This window comes from Toxotes jaculatrix, chromosome 12 (genome assembly GCF_017976425.1).
Source record: "Toxotes jaculatrix isolate fToxJac2 chromosome 12, fToxJac2.pri, whole genome shotgun sequence".
Classification (NCBI taxonomy): Eukaryota; Metazoa; Chordata; class Actinopteri; family Toxotidae; genus Toxotes; species Toxotes jaculatrix.
This window is the reverse complement of record NC_054405.1, coordinates 22,060,232-22,088,175: the sequence shown is the minus strand read 5'-3', so window position 1 is coordinate 22,088,175 and position 27,944 is coordinate 22,060,232. Positions and strand designations below refer to the sequence as shown.

General features: G+C 41.4%; 1 protein-coding gene across 2 annotated transcripts in view; it reads left to right on the top strand.

Moving 5' to 3' along the window:
- The window catches only part of zbtb16a (zinc finger and BTB domain containing 16a), a 135,968-nt gene that overhangs the window by 56,722 nt on the left and 51,302 nt on the right, over nt 1-27,944 (top strand). For both annotated transcript variants that reach the window (XM_041051380.1, XM_041051379.1), the window contains exon 4: nt 27,009-27,095. In XM_041051380.1, the coding sequence (XP_040907314.1) occupies nt 27,009-27,095 (87 nt within the window). The remainder of the gene's footprint in view (nt 1-27,008; nt 27,096-27,944) is intronic.

The following is a 27,944-nucleotide window of genomic DNA, read 5'->3' as shown; positions in this document are numbered from 1 at the left end:
TTTTATGCACTTTTTTTTTTCTTTTTTTTTCTCCTCCCCCTCCGCCTCCACCGTTTGACTTTCAAGGCTTTTCTCGGTCTGACGCTGCGTCTCGATTTTTATCGTGTCTCTCTGTAATGATGACACTTCACCGAGTCCCAAAACTCTCAACCTCAACCCCTCCTCCCCTCCCCTTCCTCCTCCACCGCCGCCATCATCCTTCAGCTCGCTTCAGAAAAGACAGAATATTGGGGAGATGAAGCGAGAGAGTGGAGAGGCTTTTTGGTATGCGCAGCGTGTCGTGGATGTGGAGCGTTTCAGACGCCGCTGCTGCTGCTGCCTCCTCCCTCCCCTCTGCTTTCCACTCGGTCTCTCACTCTCTGTCTGTCTGTCTGTCTGTCTCTCCCTCTCTCTGCTTGTTGTACGGAGGACTTGGCGGCTCGCCAGTCTGGGCTGCCTGCCACCGCTGAGGGTACAGTATGTACAGTCTACCTTGTGCCAGCTATTTATTTTTTTCCTCTCGTCTCGTTCTGTCTCAGTCCTCTCTCCACATTGTTTTTTTTTTCCTTTTTTTTTTTTTTTTTTTTTTTAATCTCCGCCTGACGTTTAGTGTTTGACAGCGTTTGCAGAGCCAAATCCTGCAGATGGGGTTCGTGCAGGGTGGAGAGCTGTGACTCAGCCCCTTTTGGATTCTTTTTAAAGTCCTAGATGTTGTTTTCTTTAAATGATAGAAGCAGTTTTACACCACAGATAAACAATAATACCAGCATATTGTGAACTGTGACCAATTTAAACAACAATAAAACCCAATAATAGTAATAGTAATTCTGAATTCAATCAAGGCTCGGCCTGGAAACTGAGCCTCGATACTTTTTTGTGCTGACCAAAATTTAAGTATCACAGACTGTGCAGTATTACTCATCCTTTGATCTTGATTTAAAACAAAATTTGTCCAGTTTTAGACTGTATATTATTTATTTAAGGCTCTGGTTTGGCTGCATGTGTTTAGGCACCATTTAACATTTGATAAGTTTGGCTTCTTTTATTAAACTAAAAGAAAAATGGCTTGTACAAAAGCATGTTTATATTTGACAAAAAACAACTAACTCAAGGAACTCTTATTAGAATTTTCAAGAACTTTTAATCTCTCAAAACGTTACGACAGCCGAGCAAAGTTCATCTGCTGAGTTATTTGCTTTTTGAAACTACTTTTTCCGAGGTAAAGAATTTCTCAAAATAAGGTATCTAAAAAAGTATGAGTTTGGTATCTGTACTCAAACTCATAGCAGTAGAATAGTAGAACGAATTATGTTTTAAGTCATTGTCTGAAAAATGTGTATCAATCAAATAGTATTTTATCCACCGTATCACAAACATTCTGGCTTTTAAATCTAACCCAAGTGTGTGTGTGTGTATGTGTCTGTGTGTATGGGTGTGTGTGTGAGTGCTGAAGATCATCAAACAAGACCAGACCAGACTGATATGATTCACAGTTTGTTTTCCGAGCGAACCGATGCAGCATAATAAGATTACCAATAAGACTATCCCTGAACACCCTGCGTTGCCATCTCTCTTACCACCAACTTTTCATCTCGCTGCCTTTATAGCTTAAGAATGTTAATCCTCTGTTAACAGTATGTATACATAGTAAAGAGTTTCTGGATTAACCGACTGAGTGTGTGTGTGTATGTGTGTGAGATAGAGAGAGAGACCTGAAGCACATTAAAAGTGATCCATTTTATTTCACCAGCAGTTGCAGGATAAGTGTTTTGCTGAAGGCCATAATGTGATGATATAGGAATGGAGCGATGGTCTTCATAATGTACCACTGGATACTGAGGAAACCAAAAAGAGTATTTAAATATAGAGCATTGTGGATCGCACCATCCACTTGCCTGTATTCACTTGCCTGTTTCCTTTACATCAGTGTATTTCATTGTGTAAAAGTAGGTAGAGAACTTACAGTGAACGTTTACAGCCGTTCATTGTGCTCAGACGCACTATGAACAGCAGATTGCACTTCTTAAAGAAATACTTGATGTCTCATTTGATTGCAACTGAGATATTTTTCTGGCTAGTTCCTGTTTTGATATTGCAATCTTGGGTTAATATTCTGAAGTAGGGCTGGGTGAGGACTTCTGTCCTCTGAGGACCAACTTGTACTTTTGACCTGCATACTTTTTTGATCAGGCATTTCCTACTCTATACCAGGAAATCCTTATAACTTTAGACTATACTTTGTATAGGAAAACTTTTATTTATTTATTTTTTAATTTAACACTGATGCATTGAGCAGTTTGGCAAATTTTGGAGGCTTGTGAAACAGAATTTGTTTCCCTGTGTGCAAAAAAAAAAAAAACAATTCTCACCAGAGAATTTGAACAGTACTGCACAAAAACAAGCACACAAAATAATGAAGTGCATACTGAAAACCAGTTTGAGACACAGTTGGTCTTTAGCCATCATACTGACATGCTCAATCACAGTTTACCCACAAGGAGATATGATCTCAGAGTCCCTACATTATTAATGGAAACATGACTTTACATGAAAATCTCCTGGCATTTGGGGTCATATGCTAGCACAGTGTGATGGCGTGTCACACAGGCTTCATCAGTTTGGTATGCTTGTGTTTGGTTTGTGCATTAGTCAGCCAGTACAGCCAGTACAGAGTATTTCCAGAGTGAGGTTTTGCAGTTTAGGATAGTGTTTCTGACCAGCCCAAAGGGAATTTGTCTTTTACGACACCTCAGTTGGTAGCATAGCATTATGTTCACTGCTGGTTGATCTTTTTGGGCTGTATGCTAAAAAAGAAAAGCTGGACTGCATATATTATTTAAAGCCACTCTGTGAAGAACATTTCTGACGATGGCACTGCCCTGGGTGTTAGAATCAAAAGAAGATACTGACGCACAATAACCAGTATTTTACCAAGTCCTTTTCCACTTTTACTGGCAGTGAATGACAGAAGAGCAATGATATGATTACATACTCAGATGTAGAGCCGAATAAAGGAAGGGAAGGGATTTTTTTTTTTTTTTTTGCATTAAAAATTAATGGACCAAATAACCAAGTGGTTTTTAAACATAGAAAAGTATGCCACATACAAAGAAATACTGTGTACTCGAAGCATCTGTGCACCTAACACCCAATTGTTTATATTTTGCTCCATATTGTAGTTTGTTTGACCTGAATACTACACATTTACAAACATTATAGTAAATGTGTCAGCCTTAGCCAAAACTCCTGCTGTCCCTGACCAGATGTTCATCTTGGCTCTGTAAAATTATAAGCTTTGTTCCAATCTGATCTCAGTCTAAGCGTGGGAGTAAAATGCCCACGTTAAATGTCCAGAGTGTTTAGATGAGGGAAAAATGCAAAGAATCTGGACATGAACACGGCGAGGCGGGAGGGCTGCTTTCCCATTGCTCTTTGTCTGTGTTCCTATCTCCGTGGCGTTTGTTTGGCTGTTTGGCTGTCGGCTGGTCGGCTGTTTTGGCCTCGTGCCGGCTCTTCCCTCACAGTGATGACGACATATTTGTGCCGGCAGGTCTGGATGTTCTGCCAGCATTCCAGCATTTATGATCGCTTGCAGATGTGAGTCCAGGAACACACTGTACTGTACCCAAACCCAGAAATTAATGAAACTTGACTGCCTTCCAGGCCACAAATTCCTAAATGTGTGTGTGTGTGTTTGTGTGTGTGTGTGTGTGTGTATGTGTGTGTGTGTATGCATGAGTGAGAAGAGAGACAGGAGACTCAAGGGAGGGGGGTGGGGTTGGGGGGGTGGGCATGTGCTATTAAAAGCAAGTAGTAGGAAAAGAAGTAGTTCACACACAAAAAATACTGCCCTAAGTGCTAAGTGGTTTGCATGTACATTTTTTTTTTTTTACCACAGCTGATGTTCTGTCATGCTTACGTGTACATGAACACACATATATCACTGCTATTTCCCAGGGAACACTAACACAATATGACAGACAGAGCTGATAAACAGCAGTAGCTCATGCTTTAGTAGCATAACATTACTCCTCCTGTGCAACTTAAAGCCCCCCCCATTCCCCTGCACTTCTTGTAATACTTCCCCTGACCTGTTGATTTACTGTTACACACACCATTGGGATTATGCAGCTGGACAAATCTCAGCTGGGTTATATTACATGAGAGGAGGGCACGTTGAGGACAGACAAGTGAGGGGTGACACAAGGCAGGGGTCGAGTTATAATACTGTAGCATTAGCCACTGCTGTCAGACTGATATTTTTATTTCCCTAGCAGAGACAGGGGGTGGAGGTAGTGGGAGGGGGAGTGTGTGTGTGTGTGGGGGGGGGTGGGGGGGGCTTGTTAGACCTCTGTCCTGAGCAAATGTGACTTCATTGGAAACGTGTTACTCTGAGCAGCTGCGCTCCTTACCCAGAACTCAGTGTACCTGTGCAGTGAGTTTCTTGGAAAAGCAGTGTTTTTAAAGAAATAAAACATAAAAATAGCCAGGCCAAACAGTATGTGAGGGATGATCCTCCCGCTCTCTGGCTGACCAGGTTGACAGCTCTGTGCCTGGAAGCGCACTCACACTAGATGTCCAGTTGCCTTAAATGTCATTTTGCTCAGCATGGTTCTACCTGACACCTGTGGCTGCCTTCCTGGAAGAGGCTGTGTAACTGTAACTTGCGCTGCTGAGAAATGTGTCACTTACTAGCAATGATGTCTCACTGTCTAATAATATGTTTTGTAGCATGTTATTGTAATACTTTGGTATTTAATGGCCTTTGCAGGTGCCAAGTATGTGAAGCAGCTCTTTTAGCTGGGGCAACCCGAAGGATGGTGATGTTGGTTAATCCAGCTGTCTACTCTTTTGTTTAAGAATGTAGATAGTGAACTCCAGAAACGTATGTTGTGGAGCCAGTGAAATCGCACATGGCTGGATTATGCTCAAAGGCAACATTTTTTGAATGAATGAAGCTCGAGACCAGGGTTTTCATCCACAGTCCGGTCTGTGGTTAGGTTTTAGGCAACAAAAGAACTTTGGTTAAGGTTAGACAGAGACCACGGTTTTGTTTAAATTTAAATAAACATGATGTGCCTGAAGTCACTGTGAACTTTTTCTGTGTCAAACCAGACTATGGTGTTTCCCTAACCTTAACCAAGTGCTGTGAGTGCCTAAACATAACCGTTTTATTTTATTTTAATGTTGCTGTAGTGACTACAAGTGGATATGGTATGGCATGGTTGCATATTTATATATAAAAAAAAAAAACCCATGACAAGAAATTGCAAAGAGTTGTGCAAGCTGTTGGAACAGCTGCTATCTCAGAAATGACATCAGAACTTGGCTTGCAGTACTTAAGAAAAATAAGAAATCAATGGGCTGATTGATATGAAATTTGTATATCAATCAGCCCACTGGCTCAGGCTCCCCAGCGGATGAATCCCTGTTTACTCTGCATTAGTTCTTTTTATTCTTAGCTCCTTGACAGAAGTAACAGCAAAATGCGGAGTATGATTTTTGGTTCATCCAAAACTTTAATATCACAGCTGCTAGGAGCTGCTTTAGCTTCAGACTTTTAGTCTTGTGAAATAATAAATACAGTGTTCTTGGAACTGTTGTTAACAAATGAAACCTTGACCAACCCATTTGCTAGCTTCCATCTCAATCGTATCTTGTGCTCCAGAAACAAGAAAACAAGGACACATTTTCCGTGAATCCCGTCGCTCCCTGTCTCACTTTGCTTATGTTAGAAATGTGTTTTCTTTTTGCCTTTATCGCTCTCTCCAGCAACTAATAGCAAACCAAACACTTTGTTTGATACCAAACAAAGTTTGCACAGGAAGAACAGCACCCTTTTTCTGTTTTGTGATCCGGTTGATTTGTTAAATGCAGATTTTAGGCGAGTGGAGGCTGTCAGTCTTCTTGCCACTGATCCTGTTTTTTATGCTCTCAAAATAAATGTGGGATTGATTTATTGAATCTACAGTACGACTGAAGCTGGAGCATGTGCGCCCCACATCAAGATAAAATGAATGTAAATCAATTTGGGTACGGTGAATTATTAATATTCAGATACATAATTGTTTAACCGTAGCATGTAGAGCCCTTGCTTTTATGGAATATCACCTTCTTCTTCATCTTACTTATATAATTCATTAAATGTTAGTACAAAAATGTAAAAACATTAAAATTAATATAAAAACAAGCAGAAATGTAAGTAAAGTAAGAATTTTAAAATTAAATTTGCAACCATCTGTACATGCTCAGCTCTTATTTTCAAGATGTGAAAAAGATTTACCCTCCCTCAAGCAGAACTGCTTTTATTATTTAATAATCCCACAAGTAATCACCTTTTGTCAAACAAGCAGCTCCAGCAGATTAGCTTGTGGTCAGATTACTGCAATGCTTTTCCTGTGGCACTGGTGACTCATAAAGCCTGTCAATCAAAAAGTTAGACAGGGAAGCTTGACTTTTCAGCCCTCTCTATTTTCAGACAAAAAGAAAAAAACCAGGAGGACTTGATCTTATTCCTTTTATTACAGGGATATTGCAGCTTTAAATCCTTTTGGTTGCTAAGTAGCGAGTGCCCCTGTGCTCCCTTAATGGGCCTGATTTGGTATTCCGCTCTGATGCCAAGTCTTATTTTTGTATGCGAGACAAAGTGTTTTGATGGAGGGTGATTGCTGAAACGTCAGTGTGTCTACCAAAGGCTGTTTTTTTTTTTCTTTTTTGGTGGAGAGTGAGAGTTTTATGGCCTCTCACAGTACAGTACACTGTGTGCCTTCTGCTCAAAACAAGAACACAGTCGATTGAATTTTGGATTCGCTTCATCATCCCTCCCTCCTCCCAGCAGCTTTGTTGTCAGCGAGCAGCATGTGTGTGTATGTGTCTGAGAGAGGGAGATGTGAGTGCTCGCTGTGTGTGCTTGATGCATATGTGTGTGTGTGGGTGTGTGTGTGTGTGTGTGTGTGTGCGTGTGCGTGCGTGTGTGTGTGTGGTAAAAGTCAATTATTGCAAAAGGCTGCCAATTAATTTGCTCTCCTGGAAATTCGAATGATACTGTAGAACGCACACAGTCATAAACACATGTGTACACACAAATCAAGCACACACAAACAAGCGATATGCTGTATACACACACACACACACACACACACACACACACACTGCTCACTATTAACTTGAAAGGAGGGAGAAGATGCACAGGCTGCAGACATTTGTTTGCTCTGGAGTGTGATGTTAAATTAGGTCGTCTGTGTGTGTGTGTAGGTGTGTGTGTGTGTGTTTTCGGGGCTCTTACTGGCTGAATAGTGAACATTGCTCAGGGGGGCTAAAGACGGATCAGGTGGAATTGCTCAGTCTAGTCTCCAGGTATTCTGGGATCGTCTTTTTTTAGGCAAAGGGTCCTTCAGACTGTCTCAGGGCGTTGGGATGACAGAAGGGAAGAGCTGATTGTGAGTCCTCCGCGACACTTATTTGGACAAAATAAGTCTCGGTTTTAAGGCACTCACCAGTCACTGTCACGAGGGGTCACTGAATGGTTTGATGAGTATGAAATGATGTGTGATCTCACCCCAGTTGAACACCTATGGAAGAGTTTGGACCCACGTGTTAGACAGTGCTCTCCACCACCATCATCAAAACACCAAATGAGGAAATATCTTTTGGAAGAGTGGTGTTCATCCCTCCAGTAGATTACAGAGACTACAGTACAACTGATGCTAAAGAGCACTGAAGCTGTTCTAGCAGGATGCAGTGGCCCAACATCTTACCAAGATGGTTTTTCTTTTAATTTGTCTCCCGTCCAGTCTCCCCTCAGTCCACCATGAGAGGATGAACGACTGTGAGCGATCTATAAACCTTTGTTGCAGCCATCCTCTCTCTGCGACATTCCTCCACTGTTTCCTCAAACTCAGCTGCTCTCACTTGCGTTCCTCGACTTCCCATGGCTAGGCCCCTTCTCCTGTCAACACTACATCTTCCCTGTCTCTCTGACTGGGCACACTGGGTGTTAAATCGTCATTGTCAGTCGACTAATAAATGAAGAAAACAGCCTACCGGTTACATAATCAGATGGCAAGGTAAACCTCGGTGGGAAACATAATTCCCCAGTTCATGCAGCTTTTTCAGCATGTCAACAACTGCCCCGTGCTGAGGTTAGATTTGTTCAAGCTAACGTTAGCTCAACATGAGAGTTGAAACTTGGTCGCGATCGGCCAGTGAGCGCAGAACATGCACATTCTCATGCACACCCTGAACAACAGGTACACGGAAAGGGCGGGTAAAAATTTAATGTGTTTTTTTGACACTCCACTGGCCCACCGGTGCAGGACTTGTCCTGATATGCCTGATGGCCGGTCTGACTGTGGCACGCAGAACAGAGTGGGGGGAGGAGTAGCCAAAGAGTGTATTTCCTTGTTTCTTACATTAGGGGTGGACATCCCAACTTTCTGGTAATAAAAAGGATAATCCTGTGAAACCATAGTTTATCAAAGAAAAACTTATGTAAAGGCTAAAAAGTGTATGTGTGAGAGATTTTGTATATGTGGTACTGGCAGGGTCCAGTTGTGCAGTTCTGTATAGTAATTAGTGGTGTTTGCCACATTTGGAGGTGGTGCTGCTGTGTGTGTCTGGACTGCACATGTTGATATAAGCCCTGTTTGTTTTGTATTCTGGTTTTTATGTGTTTCTCTTTGATATGTAATTATCCTTTGCAAAGATATTCACACGGATCATTGAAGTTCCATAACCTTATCACTCTGTAACCTTATCTTCTTGGATGTGGTCTCAAAGTAGGCCTACATGCATGTGGAGGCCAGTCTGCTGTGCAGTGTGTGTGTGAGTGTGTGAGTTGTGGGGTCATTAAAGGCTTTCTGAATGCATTACAACCCCCCCTCCCAAAACAAAAAAGGAAAAAAAGCAGTGGCAGTGATGAGAGGTAGGTAGTACTGGGGGGAGATAAGGTTGTGAGAGCAGGAGGCTAAATTTAAATCGTAATTGGCCGACTTCCACAAGCTTGTGGGCATTTTAATGAGTCATAATAACTTCATTTAAAACCAGCTGAGCAGAAAATAGATTGGAGAGGAGCCTGTGGCTAGTATGGATTTGTGTTGCTTTGTGTGAGTGTGTGCGCGGGCGTGCGTGTATTGAGCTTGACTGTAAAACCTACACACACACACACGCACGCATGCACGCGCGCACACACACACACAAACACATAGTGCAGAAACTAACTGGTGTGACATTTTACTGGTCAGCTCACAGAATAACACTGAACTGGTCCTCATGCAGTGTTTGTTTGTGTGTTGGTAGACCGTAATAGCACAATCAGCACATTTCTAATGTGGTGACCACAACTGTTAGGCACACTAGATCTATAGTTACAACTAATTCTACAGCACTCAATATCCAAATAATATCAAGTGTGGGGATGGAAATAGATCTCCAAGAGGGTAAAAATGTGAAGGAAAACGAAATTAGAAATTCAGACTGTGACCCACCCCCACAGGTTTTATCACTTTGTCCTGTTCTCAGGACTCAGGTGTTGGCACGTACAGGTGTGATTGACGTATTGTACATTTCACATGTTGTTGTACCTGTCAGGGTGAGACCAGTTCCACCTTCATCATTAATTTTAGAACACCGAGTTTGGTGGCCTCACGTAATGTGTAAGAACGTATTTATAAGAAGTGTAAAACATTTACTTTATTTATCATTTATTGATCGTCACTAGGCAAACGAAAGCAACACAGTTTGTTAGTATTGTAAGTCTGAGTGCCACAGACCTTTTTACCCTGTGTGTTAATATCCAAGCATGAAATGCGCTGTCTGTCTGAGGGTGGTGTGTCTTGTAAAGTGTCCGGTCTACTGTGAGCGCAGCTGAAACTCTGTAGCTGTCAGCTGCCTGAACACTTAACGTCGCATCAAATCAGAGCTTCCTCTGATGATCCTGTCTGTGCATTGTTACCGTCATCGACTCACGAGCTCGACAGGGAGTCGCACCTGGAAGTGAAGAGTTATTCCATGAGACAGACAGCGTGTGACCGAGTCCTGCTAGGAAAAAAAAAGTAAAACTACGTTCCTGTTTCAAAAATGCCTCCAATTTTTCCTGCATTTTGCCCAACAGTAAAACATTGTTCTGGTAATGATATATAACAGTGTGTCATACATTCACGCTGGCTATTAGATTTTCACTACTACTTGTCGCAGTATCTGTAATGAGGCCCTGGTATGCACTGACATCGGCAGAAATGGAATTCAGCCAATCAAATTTGACAGCTCCTTCATTGTGTCACGACAGTGTGTGTAATTAGGCAGGTTTTACATGAGTGTAGGCAGTCACACGCTTCTCTGTTCACATGTCCTGTCCAGTTGTTCTTCTGTTAGAGTTTTTGCCTTGCTCATGCCCAGGGCTTTAAATCAAGGCTTGATTTAGTCACTGGTTAAATGAATGACCAGACAAATGCATTTTTCTGTATATCCTAACTGAACCATGTGACAGTCAGATGAATGAGTAATTATCACATGGATTTTTTTTTTTTTTTTTTTTTTGCCCGATCCAGACTGCATATCTCTCAAATCTATTAATTAATAGAATCCAAAACTTCCACTAATTCTTTTGACAGTTTGCTTTAGCTCACTAAAGTGTGTTTGCAAATCTGAATGAAGTGTCATGATGACTTTCTTTTTTTTTTTTTTTGTGCGAGGAATCCCAACACTGCTACAGTCCCAAATGGGAGAACAGAGTGGGGGGATTGTTTGTGACACAAATGGTAATAAAAGTAAATATTCTCTCAGGCACGACCTTTTATTGCATTATGTAAGTTGGCCAATTGCTCTGGGAAACTTTTTAGATCAATTTCGCAGCGCAGATTAGAAAGCTATGAATCCCATTTATGGAAGAGCTCCCTCATGAAATGCTCTTTGAAACTTTTATATTTTCGGATGAAGAGAGAATGAACCCGGCTAAGCAAAGATCTGCCGACGGCACTTTCATGTGGGGGGAAGAAAGAAAGCAAGAGAAAGTGAAAGGAGACAGAGCGAGCGAGGCAGAGGGAGAAGATAAAAGCACTCCCAAAGCCATCTGGAAGTAGCCAGGACACACAAGGATTGCTTTTATGCTACTAATTCCACTGGGAGGTGCGACATAAAAGCAAAGCATGGATATTGTGTTATAACTGTTGAAAACAAGCAAGTGGCCACGGAATACTAATATGGCTGGTCAGAGGGAAAAGCACTTCAATCCAGGAGTAAACAGGCTTTTTGGATGGTCTCTAGAGGATTTTGGGGGGTTAGGGGGTACAGGGTGTATTGATTTGCAACTATTAGTTGACTATCTTGCAGACATTTTCTGAAGAACTCTGCACAGACTTTCAGACTGTACCACACTTCTACGGTGTATTTCATTTGATAATTAGTTATTGGATGTGTTTACATGCAGGAAAATTACTCATCATAGCCCATATTTTGGTTAAGTTAGCTTAGAGGTTAAGGCACACATTGTATAATTACACAAAAGGTCTAAAAAGTATTACTGAAGGCTACAGTGCTTATAAATGTGTTTAAGAATGCTATAGACAAGACAATAAAAGCAAGAAAACAGTAATATAATTGCACTGACAACAGTGTTGGTTCACTTTTGCCTAAGGCGGTCTCTGTGGAGGATGATGCTCCCCGGCTTCTTCTAACTCAGTTATCATGTGCGTATGAACTGACCCAAAACTAGACCCAAAACTAACTGGTTTTAAAGAGACCTGCATGTAAATGTGCACAATGAAAGTCCCAGAAAAAGAGCCTCTGCTTCATTAGATGTCCGCTAAATATGCAAAGGCATCTCTGTGGGTTAAACTGAGACACATTAAGAGTACAAAGGCATAATGAGTGCACTCAGCATGACAGCAGCACACACCACCAATACAGATGTTTCTGTCAAACTGTCACCCACTTTCAGACTTACACAAACCTTTGAAATGCTGCATGAAATCCTATGTAAAGTGGGGATGTTTCCATCAGTTAGGCTGAGGTGAAGAAATCTGCTCCTTGAACATCAAAAAGCACATCCAGCTGAAAAAGAAATGGAAACAGTCGCGCCCTGATATGTTCTGTCACAACTGCTGCTGGTGGCACAGTTTAGCACAGGTCATTAAAGTTTAATTTCCATCAAGGTTAGAGAATTTGGAAGATGATGATAAACTGAGTAAATCTTAACTGGTTATTAAGTAACTGCATATTTAATAGATTTTCTGGAGCTTAAAATTAAAGTGTACCATATTCATCAAGGCATGGCTTTGTTTCTGAAATGTCACAGAACATAAAATTTAGATTTACACATTGCATGAATATAGCTGAGGAGAATAAATCCAAATATCCATAAAGTATATATTTGTATTGACTTGTATTCAGAAATCACAGGCAATTTGTACATGGACTATAGCATAATATATTTAGTATTTCTTACATAAGATTATTCAATACCATTTAATTATCGTGCACACTGGATGGACAAAATTCAAGTGAACATAATATATTTTTTATCATCTCACAATTCAGCTTTTCTAGATACCACAGCGTTCTAAATGAGTGAGATATACACAATAAATAAATTGAAATGAGATGAAATCTATGCCCAGAAAATAATTTTCCTGATAATCCAACAAGGTAACAGCAGGAAAAGAGAGGGGGAAAAAGCCCCACTCAGAGAACAACTAGAGAGGACAGGCGAACCCTTTGAACCGTACAGTCACCATTTGGCCTATTTCTGCCTCAGCTGATTGTGCCCCCCCCCCCACCACCACCTCCACCCACACATATACACACACACACTTCCCTACTTTTGGCTGCCTGCCAAGAGCTGTCATTGCCTCTACAGTATCAGTTCTGCTGTATCTATATCCAGAGCTATGCGGAGACCCGTAGTGACGGGTCTGCAGGAAGAAGACAGCCGGCAAATCCTCAGGATCAAAACTGTTTTAACAGCTCCACTTGACTTTGGTCAAATGAGGAAAATTATTAAGAACATTTTTTTTGGGGCTGGTTTTCAGAGTTAAAATTATCAAAGTTTTTAAAGAAATTTTCAGCTCAATTGACGTTTTAGATTTTAACAGATGAATTTAATGAATTAAGGCTTTTTAAAGGCTTGTTGACACCCTGGTTTACTTTTGAACTATTAAACATTACAATCAACAGAATGTGTGGAAATGTTCCTGCTTAGCTGCTCTTTTTTTAGTACTATATGTATAATGCAGTATGCATGCCGTAAGCAGTGTCTTTTAACTTTATTGTAGCACAGAATAAAAGCAGCCAGAAAGCTGAGCTCAGGCTCTCATAAATGATAACTAATTGGATCTCAATGTCATCTGTGCTGTGGGTCTGCACAGAATCTGAACATGGGGGATTTTCTAAATCTTCTTTTGACTTTACTCACCAAGTAATATCCTCGCTCTGACACCCTATTTGGGGAAAAACAGATGACTTAATGGAAAAGAGCTAGTAACCTCTGTATGGTGTCATTTGGCAGATAACACAGGCTTGATGACTACAAGTTCTGTGGTATTTTGAGGTAAGTTTATTCCCCCAAATAGCTCTTGTTGTGAGATTTCCCTAATTGATCCGATTTGCGCGTTTGAAGTCAGCACTTATTAAGTTTTATGTGGAAGATTTAACAGGGTGGAAGAGAGGATTTTGGAATCAAACAAAATAAACAAGTATGTAAATCAGTGCACCTGAGTGCAGTTAAAAAAAACTGCATGTTTCAAGCATTTCCTGTTGTTAAGCCATTTGGATATCCTATCATCTGCAGTCTCAGCCATGTCTCCAGTTGTTTCTGTTGGCTCAGCTTGGCCTCTTTCCTGAGCTGAACTTATTCACATCAACAATTATTTAGCAATGTTCTAGTTGTCTTTTTGATTGCTGCGTCAATAACTTAATATTCGCACCATGACATGGGAACATGCAGCCATAGTGGAGATAATTGCAAAAACACCAGGTTTTTGGTTGTCTTTTGAAAATATTAAAAAAAAAAAAAAAAAAAAGTGATCACCTCTTTGAACGTTCAGGGTATTTAATGTCTGGTAGCTTTTAGTTTAGAAATCCAAGCATTTATCTGGCAGTTTACACTCCTTTTTTCTTTGTCACAGTTTTACTACCCAAGTGATCACTGTATTCCCTGCTTTCCATTCAGGCCCCGTGACTCCAGCCTTAATAAACTCAGCATCGCCTTTGACAATGTGTGACTTGAAAGCAGGAAATAATGGGCCCTAAACAGTAAATCTTTACAGGTTATTGACCTGGGGAATGGGAGGGAGAATGTGTGCACGGGGGCAGGGGGGGGACACACCAACTTCTGCCATGATTTTTCTGCTCAAGCGGCCATTTTGGTTCCTTGTGAAACAAACAAAAAAAAAAAAACAGAACAGGGCAGGACAGAGAGAAATCATATGACAGAGGGACAGTGAAAACTTTTCTAAACTATTGTAAGGCAATAGAAATGAGTTTCCTCAGCATTTGACCAGAATGCTTATGGATAAATGCATTGTGTGTCCACCACGCAGGTTTTAATGAGCAGGAGCTCGGTGTCTCCACTTACACTGTTAAAAGCCCCAGGAACGGCCTTGGCTTTTGCTTTGGTTTCATTCTCCAACACTCCTTGGCTGCTCATTTTTTGCCTGCTACTGCAGAAGGAGAAAAAAAAGCAGGCCAACAAGTGTTGCTTCTGTGTCTAAATTTTGTGCAGTCGCCTTAAACCTCAGCAAACCCAGCACCCCCCAGGCAGCAAACAACCGCCAGAATGAGTTTTCCTGCCCCGATCAGCAGCCATCTCATCCCTTCCTCTCTTGAACTATAAATGCATTTACAGCACTGTAAAGAGGATGTCTGTTGCTGAATTCCCTGCAGCTGGCTGGGCAACAGTCTGTGGTGGTCACAGGGGTAAGGGTTCAACTGCTGGTCAGAGTCTCAGGTCTGTCTGTCTGTCCCTCTCCCCAGCACAAATAGAATGAAGCTAATATTGTATGCAAATTAGCTTTCTGCCCTATTTGTGGCATGGTCTAGTGGTGATGATGTCAGTCTGTCCAGCACTGTCAGCAGCGCAAGACACCTCAACAACTACTAGCCAAATTACTATGAAATATGAGATGAATATTCATGGTCCACAGAGGATGAATTAAGGCTGTCCTCACCAGACAAAGACAGCATTTGTGTTTTTGAGGAACACTTAAAATGGCCTGTGTTTAAGTGTTGATTTCTTTTGGCCAGACATTTAATGAATATGGAAGACCGCTGTTCGGTCTCATTACCACAGTCTTTTCCCAGCCTTAACCAAGTGGTTTTAGTTGTCTAAACTTAACCGATCCTTAACCGTAGAGGTTCTAGATCAGAAAACGTAATTTACAGTTTTGGAAGGCACTGGCCAACAACCTGTTTTCTTGTCATCTAACAACAAGCAAACCAGATCTCAGGGTGCCACCAGCAGGACTTTAGTCTCTCAGTTTATATACAGAACATGCAACGATCTGTAAATATCGATCATTTCTGAGCATTTCCTAAAAATGTCTTCACTGCTAACGCTCTCTGGACAGGTTGTACATTGCAGTAAAGATCCAGAACTGCTCTGTGGTTGTTTGACAGGTGTTGCCAGCTTCTGTTTGGTGTCAGATTGCTTTGGAAAACTACTGTCGGGTAAAGGAGCTGGTTTGAAGTTTTAGGCAGTCGAAATTCAACAGGAACATTCATTAGCTGTTGAAGAAATAAACAAAGCTCAGAGCTGAGCTTCCTAAGAAGAAATGAAAGAGCAAAGCATAGAAAGGAATTTCAGGATCTGAATGATGTTGCAACAGCTTTTAATAGCACACTTGCAAGATAATACTGTGATCTCATGTTGGCCTGACTTAACAGCATTCGGACTGAATGTACTATCAATGGACAGAGGGTTTGTGTCTATGGCCTCTCGTATTTTTGTCAGTTGTTCTTCTGGTTGCTCTTCTGTGAATGGCTCTAAGCAGATTATACATTAACTTATTGCCCCCCCCGTACTTGCTAGTTGCTCTGTGTTGACCTTGAACATAGTGTCAGGTTGTTAAGTTTAGAGCTTTATGACCTCCAATTTCAATTCTGATATCAGGTATCATTACTGACAGGACTGATAATTACTACTTGAAAACTGATACTCAATAGTGATATCGAAATATGTGTGCCTAACACTGGGGAGAGATCACCCATCACCAAAGGTAGCCCAGTTGCAGGGCTTTCTGTTTACTTATTACAGTCTTGTCACTGTTGGCAATGGCAACAACAGTATTCAGACCTGTTTTTCTGTTTAGGTTGGAGGACGTGTTATAATGTCCACAGTTTCATATCAGACAAATCTTGAAAGTGCGAAGGCGCTACATTGAAACAGTGTTAGCCATTTGGTTCAGGCACTATTTGCTGTTAATGCATTTCACCAGCACGTCATGTCTGGGTAAGTGATATTTGTTCTGCTTAACATTCACTACATGTCACTTCCAGTCAGCTTAAATTGCTTCTGAGAAGTTCAACTTTAATGCAGCAGAGAGTTTCATCCAATAGGGATTTTTTTTGAGCATTGTCAACCGAAAATTCAGTCCTTGTAGGCTACAGGATTAACAGGACTCTAATGCTCATGTATACAGCTCTGTCACAGGCATAAATAAAGCAGCACAGACTGTTTTGGTTTCTAAAAGTGAGCACTGTGTGCATTTTCCCGCTGTCACCTTAGATTATTTCTGAGTAGTGGCATCTTCAAAGCTACAAGAAGTTGCACAATGTATTCCCCAGCAACAGATTTATGTATTTAGATTCAAAATCGAGTTAAGCTGAAGTTTAGCTTAATCTCATCAGGGCCTCTATCAACAGACTTCGGTAGACTCAAACGGCAGTAGGTCATTCATGTCAGCATATATTTCACCAGGAGCCCACCCACCCCTGTCCAACCAGGATCTATTAATACCAGGCCCCGAGGCTTGTGAGAAATAGTCCACTTTGGCATTTCAGAGCGGCCTAACTTACTTCCTGCCTCTTCACGCCAGGAGAGCCCCGGGTAGTTCCTCTATGAGTCCAGCTCTTGTTTCCTTCCTTACACGTTGTCACACACATCCATGAACCGACACTCACAAACAAATACATACATCCACCCAAGCCCCTGAACATATCTTTGCGTCTGTGGCCTGCAGGAGCACACGGATACATGTCAAAGCCTCATTTTCTTCTCTCTTTTTGAAAACAGAGGGGGGTTGAAAGCAAAGCTGAAAACACATGGCACCTTTCACCTTTAGGGCTAGCCAGGGAGGAGGGGAGGCCTGGTTTTGGAGAGGGTGGGGGTGTTTTTAAACATTTGGTCAGTGTCTGGCAGCAGCAGGGTAATTGCTGTTACTGGACAGCAAGGCAGAGCATGTATGAGTGTTAGTGTGTGTTCTTGCACCTGGGAAAAATTCAGGTTTTTACAACGTAGATCTTATTTTCTTTCATTATCATCCTTAGCAGTTCTGATTGCATTTTGTTCACCTTCTTGATTTTACACACACAGGGATTCGGTTTTATGTCAGAGACATCACAAGCTAATGCCATCAGACAACAATAAACTTGTTTTAAAACTGGCTTATGTGACACCTTTTGCCCCAAGTTGTAAAGATGTCTAATGTTATCTTTATGCCCTGGCTTCCCTCTAGTGAGTCAAATGTTTTCTGAAGGAAAAGATGGTCAAAACCTTAAAAATAAGGTTTGTTTAAAAAAATACTTTTAAAGTGATAACATATATCATGTTATTGATTTAAAAAATGATAGTAATCTTGATTTTGACATAAAACTCACCCACAAAAGACATGTGACCAATGTCAAATTAACATTGTACTCATCTCAAAAATTAGAAATTGGAGTGGTTTTGAAAGCTAAAGAAATTGTTTTAAATGATGCATGTCTATTTGTGTCCATTCGTGTCAGTGCACACTTAAAACCAGGTTTCTCTGACGTCAAGACAGTCTGAAAGTAAGGAGGATGAGAGAGAAAGAGGTAGAGGAGAGGAAGCGACGGCACGAAAGGAGGGAGGAGGAGGAGGAGGAATGGATGTGTGGACTGAGATGCCCTCGATCTCCCAGGGGGCAAAAGCTCTGGAAATGGCTTCGTCGTTCAGAGAAAGTAAGGCAAAGGAGAGGGAGAAATAAACAGTACAAGAGAGCAGGGAACAGTGAGGGCAGGAAACTGTCTGTGACCTACTGGACAAACAAATTGGTTTGCAGGCAAAATGGATTAAGAGGTTGAGCTGGGCAAAAAAACAAGGGTGACTGATGTTGCAATGTGAGCTCATCCATTTTGAAGGGGGGGGGGCGCTGAATTTAGAGGCTTCATGTGGAAGTGTCTTGTGTATTTTCCCTGTCCGTGTGTGTGTGTATGTGTGTGCATGCGAACGCTCAGCAAGTCAATATTTGTCTGCTTTGCCACGTCCCTAGACATCCCATTCGGCGCAACAGACCGTAAAGCTGTCAAATGCGACCTGAATATTCTCTGTCTTCATCTGTTTCCTCCTTTTTCTCTCCCTCCCTCTTCCTCGTGCTCTCTCACTTCCCTTTGATTTCTTTTTCCTCTCCGTCGATAACAATATCATCGGGAGCAAACATGTTCCTGTGCTTTTGATGGCTTGTCTATCCCCCCCCCCCCCCTCACAGAAAGGCAAGATTATCTCTTCTTATTTATAGCGCTTTGTTTGATCACATCATAAAGTAATTTCTGCCGGTCTGAGTCTGTGTGTGTCTGATACTTGTGAGAACCAGGGCATGTTTTATGTTTACTGCAGTATCATCCACATAGTACATTATGTATGTTCAATGTGCAGCTACTTTGTGTTTGCCCAGCACACTGTGTTACGTTTTATAAAGCCAGAGAGTTAGATTGTAATTGTCCTGTGAGGTTCTTTCACTGCCAATTAGCTACTGTCGCATATTGTCCCGGTCATTTGTATAAACATCTCTGAAGCTTGGATCGAACAGGGCTAACTCTGCAGTGTTACTTGCATGGGGGCCATCTGGAAGAAATTGGGAAAACATTTACAAAAGTTTAAGTTTAAGTCATCCACCTAATACAGTCCCAAATACACACTGTACAAAACCATTTCATGTCCGATCATGTTATTTGTCCCACTAGCAAGAGTTTCTTACTACTACCACTAAGTTTTCTATCATGACTGTTGCACTTTCGAGGCCAAATTTGTTTTGTACCCTCTGTAATTTATTGCTGTGACCTGTATGATTGTACCACAAAACTTCAGATTAGTACTACTTTTTTGTTATGTATATGCATGTACAGACATGTAGACATTGAATGAATTAACCATAACCCTGCACTCATGTTTAAACCCCTTCTTAAGCACAGAGTTGAGACACGTTTGAAGTCAGCTGTCTGACATCTACTGTATGTTGTTTTCTAAAATCATTAGATAAACACTTTTCTAGTGTTATCTTTATGATATCACTTCCGTGCCAGAATACATCACAAGAATTCTGCCCTCATTGTTTTTGATGTTGAACTCAGCCGCCTCCTGCATGTTGCCATCTGTCACACGCTTCCTTGTACACATTAAGATTTATGTCAGATGAAAATGCATTTGTTGAACTCTACTCCTGCCCATGAAAAGACTGATTGAAATAATTTAAAGTGAGTTTACTCCCATTACATCCCAGTGTGGAAAACCGACTCGATTGTATGTGTGTCGCAAGACCTGGTTAACAATGTGCCCGTAGTTGTAGTATCTTATTGCAAACTCATTCTGTGTGTGTGTGTGTGTGTGTGTGTGTGTGCGTGCGTGTGCGTGCGTGTGCGTGCGTGTGCGTGCATGCGTACATGTGTGTCTGGGTATGTTTTATTATTTTGAGAGGCAGCCTGTCGTGGGCCCAGTCTTTTCTGAGCCTTGATAAAAACGTGCTGGGAGCATGGCGGTACACACCTACTTCACTACAGGGTACGGGCAGTACCGTGGTCTGTCCTCTCCAATTGGCAGCCTCTGTGCTGCTGTACCACTGATAAGAGGTTGGTGTAAATAAAACTGTACAGCACAGCTCGTTATAACGCTGAAGGTAGAGAGAGGCAGGGACAGGGAGGGAGGGAGGGGGGAATAAGAGAGAGAGAGAGAGAGAGAGAGAGAGCGTGTGGTGTCTGTACTCATTGTTCTGACAGCATACTGCGTCTCTGTGTGTTCCTGTGAATGTGTGTGTGTACTTGTTTTGCTATTTGCATATGAACCACATCAAGTTCTAGATACTTGGAATACGGATCTTTTTTTACTACTTAATGTCACTTTGCTTCACTCTTAGTTTATGATAAATATTAAAGTTCTGAATGTGGTAGAGACCACGGAAGTTGTGTTTTAGGGTGGAAGTGGAATGGAAGTCCTCACACGTTTGGTAAAACCTGTATGTGCGTGAGTGTGTGCGAGGGAGCAGGAGGGATGTGTGTGTGTATGTGTGTGTGTGTGTGTGTGTGTCTGTGTGTTTATGGATTTTTGCTGTTTTTTGGTACTGAGAGTACTGTCTTACGTAAGCCATTTATGTAGGCTCAGTGAACAGCCAGGCTATGTTTTTGTTGGTGACTGCGCTTGTCTGCCTCCCTCCCTCTGTCGCACACACACACACACATACGCACACACACACATGCACATTTTCTCTCCCTAATCTGTCTGTCTACTTCTCTCACTCTCTCTCTCTCTCTTCCTCTCTCTTTCCTGCCCTGTTTACACTGTTAAAAACCACTGAGTGTGATATTGGTCGGCCATCGACGGATACACTGTAATTAGCCTTTTTAATTTCCCATTTAGCCTCCTGGACTCCTGAGAACAGATCATTCAGCCAATGCAGAAATATATTCACATACAGTAAACAGTGTCCTGCCCTGCAAGAACCAGTGCTGCACGGGGATTAAAGTGGGGGGGAAAAAAAAAACCTGAACTCAAGCTTTGTCATGTCAAGTTAACCTTCACATGTTCATTTTTGTGCAAAAATCACCCAGCCAATTAGAATTTCAGGCTTCAGCAAGTTCTCAGTACTCTTTTAATGTTTGCCCAACTCCTGTTGTTGTAAATTACATAAAGTTTTCAGGTCAGTGTGGCCTGTGCATTTCAGAGGAAATGTGTGATGGAGAAAGCTTTACTAGTGACGGGTTTTTACACCATATGGAATCCTCTGCTTCATACTAGCAGCATAAAAGAATATAGTCCTAGATTAAACTTTGGTCACATCAAACTGAAAAATAAATTGCACTGATTCTTTGTTGCATGCTCCTGGGTGGATACTTTGTCCAAATTTTCATTGCAGATAGTCCGCACCCCCACATCTCCTTGCTAGTCTTTGTTTCAAACTAACATTTGGCAGATGGAGTGTCATACATTTTATGATAGGAAAATACAGGTAAATTCCACAGACTGACTCGATTGCAGTCATAAATACAGCTGTAATTTTATCCTTACGCACCAGAGCTGTTTGCTTATCATGCTATGTTTACGTGTAATGAATTGTACAGACTTGAATGTGGCATTTTTTGCATTACAGCAGGCTTATTCTCTTGGAACAGTCGAGCTCTATTGTTGAACCTTTCCTCAATGTGGAAGCTCTTAGACAGGGTTTTCTTTTTTTGTGTAATGGATGCTAAATAGTGTCATGCCATCTCATGCAAGCACGCATGTGAGACCATTTGACAACTAATGTTGATGACTCTATGGCAGGAAACAGAAGGTCTTTGCATGACTTTGCTGATTTCCTGAAAAAGTGCGTGTTCAATTCTATTTCTGTATTTTTAACGTTGCATTTTCTCTTACTGTCAGTAACATGGGTTTGCTGGCAAAGCAAGGTCATCATCTAATTAATGTGTTGCAATGGAAAGAGCGATGTCTTGGTCTGATTACAAAATGATTAGTGGTTGTTAAAGAAGAAACACAGGTTTTAGTTTATCTTCCTTGCAGTATGAAATGTTTAGCTCTCGTATCAACATGGTGGCCTACTTCTTGTGTGTCGCTATGAGCAAAGGCAGGCTCTCTAACTCTTATGTTTAATTCTGCGATTGTCTTTGATGAAAGATTCTGTTTAGACTGCGATCCCCAAAGGGGGAGGGGGCAATCTGTTGCAAACTTAGCATATATACTCAACCTGTGAAAGAAAGTAGGTTGGCACAACAAGTGTCAAGTCTGAGAGTGGGCATACAGTCACAAAAAAAATATTTAGTCTTCCACAGTGGGTGCAGAAAAGCAGGACTATCACCCCTAACAAACAAGGCCTTTCTCTGCCTCTGACATATTCTTTTCAATGAGAAGAGCTTCTGAATGGCAGCATTATGAGATCACATCGCTGAGCTGGATGATGTGAGTATGGTGATGGCGTGCGTGTTGTTGCGCCCAAATACACTTATCACACCCACAAACCCCCAAATGGGCACTGAGGTTACTTTTTCCTGGTCTTCGTCTCTGGATCATAAAGTAATGATGGTTTGCATTTGCAACTCAGATTCCATGCAGTCATGGAATGAGTGTAATAGCAAATAGGACAATGCACCATTGCACACCACATTATTTAGGGAAATGGGAGAATGAGCACTTAGTATGTCAGGGGAAATTACAGGCAAGGGAATGCACCATCACTTCCCTGTGAGGCCTGCACAGTGGGCTAATCCACAATCCTCATCACGTCTATGGTGAAATGTTGCCACTGTTGGGGGAAGCCCACAGCAGTTAACTTTAAGTGAAACACTCTTGAATGCCAAGGAAGTGGTTAGAGTACCTAGAGTCAACTAGACCCAACAGTAATCACAAGTTTTATTTTTAGAGCACTTGTTGAAACAAAAATGTGAATGATAGGATTGTGACATTGTTCTAGCATGAGGTGGGGACTCGTGATTCGAACACAAGCCTGACTCAAGTCATTATTTTCCTAACTGTGACTTTAAACTTTGATAACTTGAAAAGTCTCTGACACAAAGAAATGATTTTGTAAATCCTTTGTTAATTCAATCAAAAAGTTTGAGATATGTTTCAGATATCAGATTTTAAATAAGCCCCCTTAACTGTGTATTTGTTTTGACGTGACTTCGGTTTCCACATATACATTTGAGAAATGACACTGAGCTTACTTATTAGAAGAACAATACAGCAAACCCTTAAAAAAAAAAGTTAATTTAAAATTATATAATTTGGCTTTTCAGGAAACCAAAGAACCGTTCAGCCAGCACACTACACTTAGTGTTTACACTTAGAGTTTAAACTAGGATAAACAAAAACAATACCCAGTCTAGCTTCAAAAAATCAGCACAGCACACTGAGAGGGTAGTGCTTTTAAAAAGTTAACAATGTGGCACCATATGAAGGAAAGTTTTCTTTATCAGGGGGATGCAGGGCCTATAAAGACAGATCAAGTTTACAGTACGGGACCGTTATATTGCTCTTTGCTGCCGGGCGTTGCAGGAAGTTTACTTGATTGGCAGGGAGCCCTCTCTGGCTTGTTCTCTTTTACAGCCCTTTATGAAATAACTGAGCCACAGTGCACTGCAACAACAGTTGTGCAATATCTCAGAGAGGGAAGCGAAAAGGGAAGCGGCTTTGCTGGCATGTGGCACCTGATCACCACCCCATCCCTATCTCCCAACATGCACACACACACACAAACACACACACACACTCAACCAGGTTGTGCAACTTTTATTATGTCAGCTAAGGGCTGAATATGTGGCAACGTGACACAGGACTCCCCACAAAAAAGGGCAAGTCTACCATCTTGAGAGTCCTTTTTGTTTCTCCTTTTTTTTTTTTTTTTTTTTTTTTTTGTATTTTGTGACGAAAAAAATGTATTAACTGTATGTTAGCTTTTGTGTTTTCTTTAATTCCAGTGTTTCCTGGTGTGTAAATTCTAAAATCTTGCACAATAAATCAAATATCAGGTCCATTTCAGTGTTGGAATAATGTGCCTTTAGATTATTTGAATGGGCCCCTGGCTAGAGTTTAGTCTTTTGTTCAAGGAAAACTATTGTTTAGTACACTCGTGACAAGAGGTATCAGCTGATGTCAAGTGTGTGTCTCCTCTGTCCCGGGTACCCCATCTTTCCTAACTAACAAGTTCACCCTCTTGCAATCAAAGGGGCCTCAAGATTTATCGCTTTAATTTGGCAGTGAAAATGTCTGATGGCGGCTGTTACCAAGCGGAGGGCCCCCTGTTAGCACTTAGCTGGCTAACTAGAGTGACGGGCATCTGGCTGGGTGGCTGCCTGGCTGTGTGTACCCTGGATTCCTGTGCTCCCACTTTTCCTCCCCCTTTGCCCCACAGTGACCTCACACAACTTCATTCTCCTTGAAGCAAGGCACCATGCAGGCATTTCCTGACAATTTATGTCCTTGTGCCACAAGCAGGGGCATGCCCTGCACTAAAATCCTATCCCTGGCCCATTTAGCACACGCCTCTTGGCCTCCCAGAAGACTGTTATAGTGTTGCACCACTGTCTGTGAGGTGGAGTCATTACTCGCCAGTGTAAAGCTGATTTATTACAAATCACCTATATTTTACAGTACTGCAAGCCAAAGACATGAATGTGTTTTTTACTTTACAGGCAGTCATTGTGTTCATAATTTTTTTTTATTAACCAGAATAGATTTGCTTCGTATGAATGTTGTTTTCTAGGAACACAGTTACACATATTCACACCTGCGAGCTGCACAGTACACTCACAGTTTGATTTGCTGGCTGCTGGGCCAACTGGGTTAAGTGCCATGCTCAGGGGCACCTCAGTAGTGCCAGTGAAAGAAGGAAAATTGTAAACTGAAACTCAATTCACTGCAATGGATTAGTTATTTTCAAGCAAGTTTCAATTAATCTGAAACACTACAACATGTTTTGGGAAATGGTCAGCAGTAATGTGAAGTATGCACGCGTGCATGTGGTAGATCGGCTACAAACACAACATGGCCCTTTTAAGAATAGTTTGTCGGAAGTAAAAACATTGTGTATTTGTACTTTCAGCAGTGATAGTCTGTGGGTGGCACATGATGGAGTCACAATTGCACTTGTGTGGTCATAAAACTGTCCCAGTTGGTCACTGCAGGGGCAATCGATGAGCTGGGATCAATGGATGGAAGGAGTCCAGTGCAGGTTAGCAGGACAACTGTAGCACGTAAAAATAATAATTATAGTTGAGCCAGCAATGATGAATCAGGGAGTTAAAGAAGCAACAGAGGGACTATGTGATTAATGCAAATGAGGGACATCAGTGGGTGTGTTGGGGGATTCTGTCTACATCTCCACTACATGTCTTGTTCTCCAAAGGTTAAGTGGCTGCTTTTGCCAGCTAATTCGGCCATATGCTCATCTGTGCATTTGACACCAGCGTGCCATACGCTCACACTGCAAATTATGCCTCTTGAATATGCAGCCAATTAAAAAGGACATTGCTCACCAGCTCAGTCTATTTAGTCTGAAGTTGTTACATGGAAATAAATCTTTTGATATCGCGGATGAATCTAGGATGTTCTCGCTTTAAAGGTTGCATTACAGTCGCTTATGATCTTGTCACGCTCACTTGTGCAGCGTACCATCTTTTGCATAACTTGTTGCATAAGCGCTCTACTGGCAGGCACACTCTGTCATGTACGGTCCATGTCATTTCTGCTTTTGGTAGAGCTTATTACAGTACAGGCCGTTCCCTAATGTCAGTGCGGTTGCAAAACCACACAAGCCATCTCTCCCTGCCTTTTTTTCTGTCATCTAAGAATTGGCTTCCTGTTTTCATTGTGTTCTGTTTCTCTCTCTGGAGGTGTCGTAACCCAGGAGGCCGTGCCAAGAACAAACCAAGGTCTGGTCGGGAGAGATCACTCTGTGCTTGCACTGGAAACAGACACACACACACACGCCGGCACGCATGCACACCCATTTTGCACACACACAATATCCAGATGTTAAATGTGTGTGTGTTTTGTGTGTGTGCTTGCATCTATTTGATGTGTGATGTGTATGGCATGTACAGTGCTTTTTGCCAAGCCATAAAAAGTCATTTGTGTGAGCCTGATCTGATGTGCCCTCCAACGGCACAGAGTGTGTGTGCATGCCAGGCTCCTGTCTCTCCTTTTATTGTTGTACAAGGTTGTACACATTCATAAAGTATAGGTGAACATGGCAAAGCACACCAATGCCTAAGGGCTATATACTTAATTCACTTGCATAAACAGAAGCAATGTGTGGTGGAGCAAAATTAGTCAAAAGTAGGAATGTATATCTTGTATATTAAGCTGATACAACATGTGTACACATTAAATATATTTATTTGGGTCTGCAGTGTCAATGTACCTAAAGAGGGCTCACTTTTAAATATCCATTGATTTGGAAGTTAGAGAAATTAGACTTGCAGAATAATAGAGCTAAGAGAATAATATGCTTGTGGACTAAGCCCCTCTTAGAGTATGTCACATGAACTGTCACAAATAATGGACTCTATAATTATTACTGTTGGAATTTTTGGGGGGCAAATTAGCCTACATCAAGCATGTATGGGCACGGAGATGACACCTTCTGCCACCATTTGCATATTCATTAAATTTGGAGCTGAATCAGACCAGTCTGAAAAAAAAAACAAAGAAAGAGGATCAAATGATGAAAACCCAATTTGATTCTGATTCTGTAAATCAGATACTAATATATCGGTCAATATTCAGGGTTAGACTTTTTGTTTATTTTGTTGTTTTTGCATAAACAAACTTTGGTGATTTTGATTTCTTAAATGTGTGGGGTTTTTTTGTGTGTGTTTTTAAGTGTGACATTTTATAGTTGAAAACTAAACTTGTCAGTGTTCTCTCATAGATATTTCTTGTTATTTATCAGTAGATACACATGCCAGATTCGATATATCTACAACAGGACAATTTTTGATTGATTGATTTTTGATTTTGTTGTGGCTACGCAAAGGTTCCCCTCAGCTTTAAGATACTCTTTTCTTCTCTCCATTTCATACTGCTTTTCCGTATAAGGTACATGTGTACAAGTGTGTAATAAGCATCCACTCTCTTGTCTCTTGTTTTCCAGCTGGTGAGAAGGCCATAGTTTGTGACCAGTGTGGCGCCCAGTTCCAGACAGAGGAATCCCTGGAGGCTCACCGACAGATCCACACCGGTACGAGCACACACACACACACACACAGTCAGACATATCATCATGACACTGTGGACATAAACAAAAAGATTATGAGCTCCTCTGCTGCATCAACATGTTTGTATTGGTTGAATTTGTACAGAAAGTTCCACCAGAGTTTTTTCTCCATATACGATTTGTTGAATAGTCTGTAGATGCTGCATTTAAAATAATGAAAATATTTTGACGACACAAATTCTTTTAAAATAGCAGCAGAAAAGTCAAAGTTGCCAGATGTCTTGTAAAAACTTATAAGTACACACTTTAATCAGTTGAAATTCAAACTGTGAAAAACTGAGATCGCATTGAATCATCAGGTCCCTCCTGAATCACACTTGCAATCTGTTTGTATATTTTCACAAATCAGCATGCATGTTGTGGTGTGGTGTGTGTTGTGGTGGTGTGCTCGTTCAGCCTTCTCATTCAGCCCTCTCTGGCTAACTGGAGCCATGGATTGACACATAGATAGAAAACATCATCTTGGATTAGTCCCACTCGCCCTAAATCAAGGCAGACCCAACAGTAATCAACAAACCGGGAAAACTTGGCAGGCCGATGTTGTTTATCAGTGCTCAGCTATGAAGATGGGAAGACGAGGATGATCTAGGTGCCAAGATGTAAATAGGAAGAAGTAAATCCCCCTTCAACAGATGTGTGATGGCTCAAAACAGTTTCACTGCTGGTGATGAACTCTTTAATTTGGGGGAAAGAATGTCTCAAACTTCCCCCACTTCATTATGGAGGTGGCGTGCGTGGGGCAAGGGTACGTGCTGGAGGACACACTTTGCATCATGTTTATGTGCATATGTGTTTGTCAGCCCTTAGTTTTAT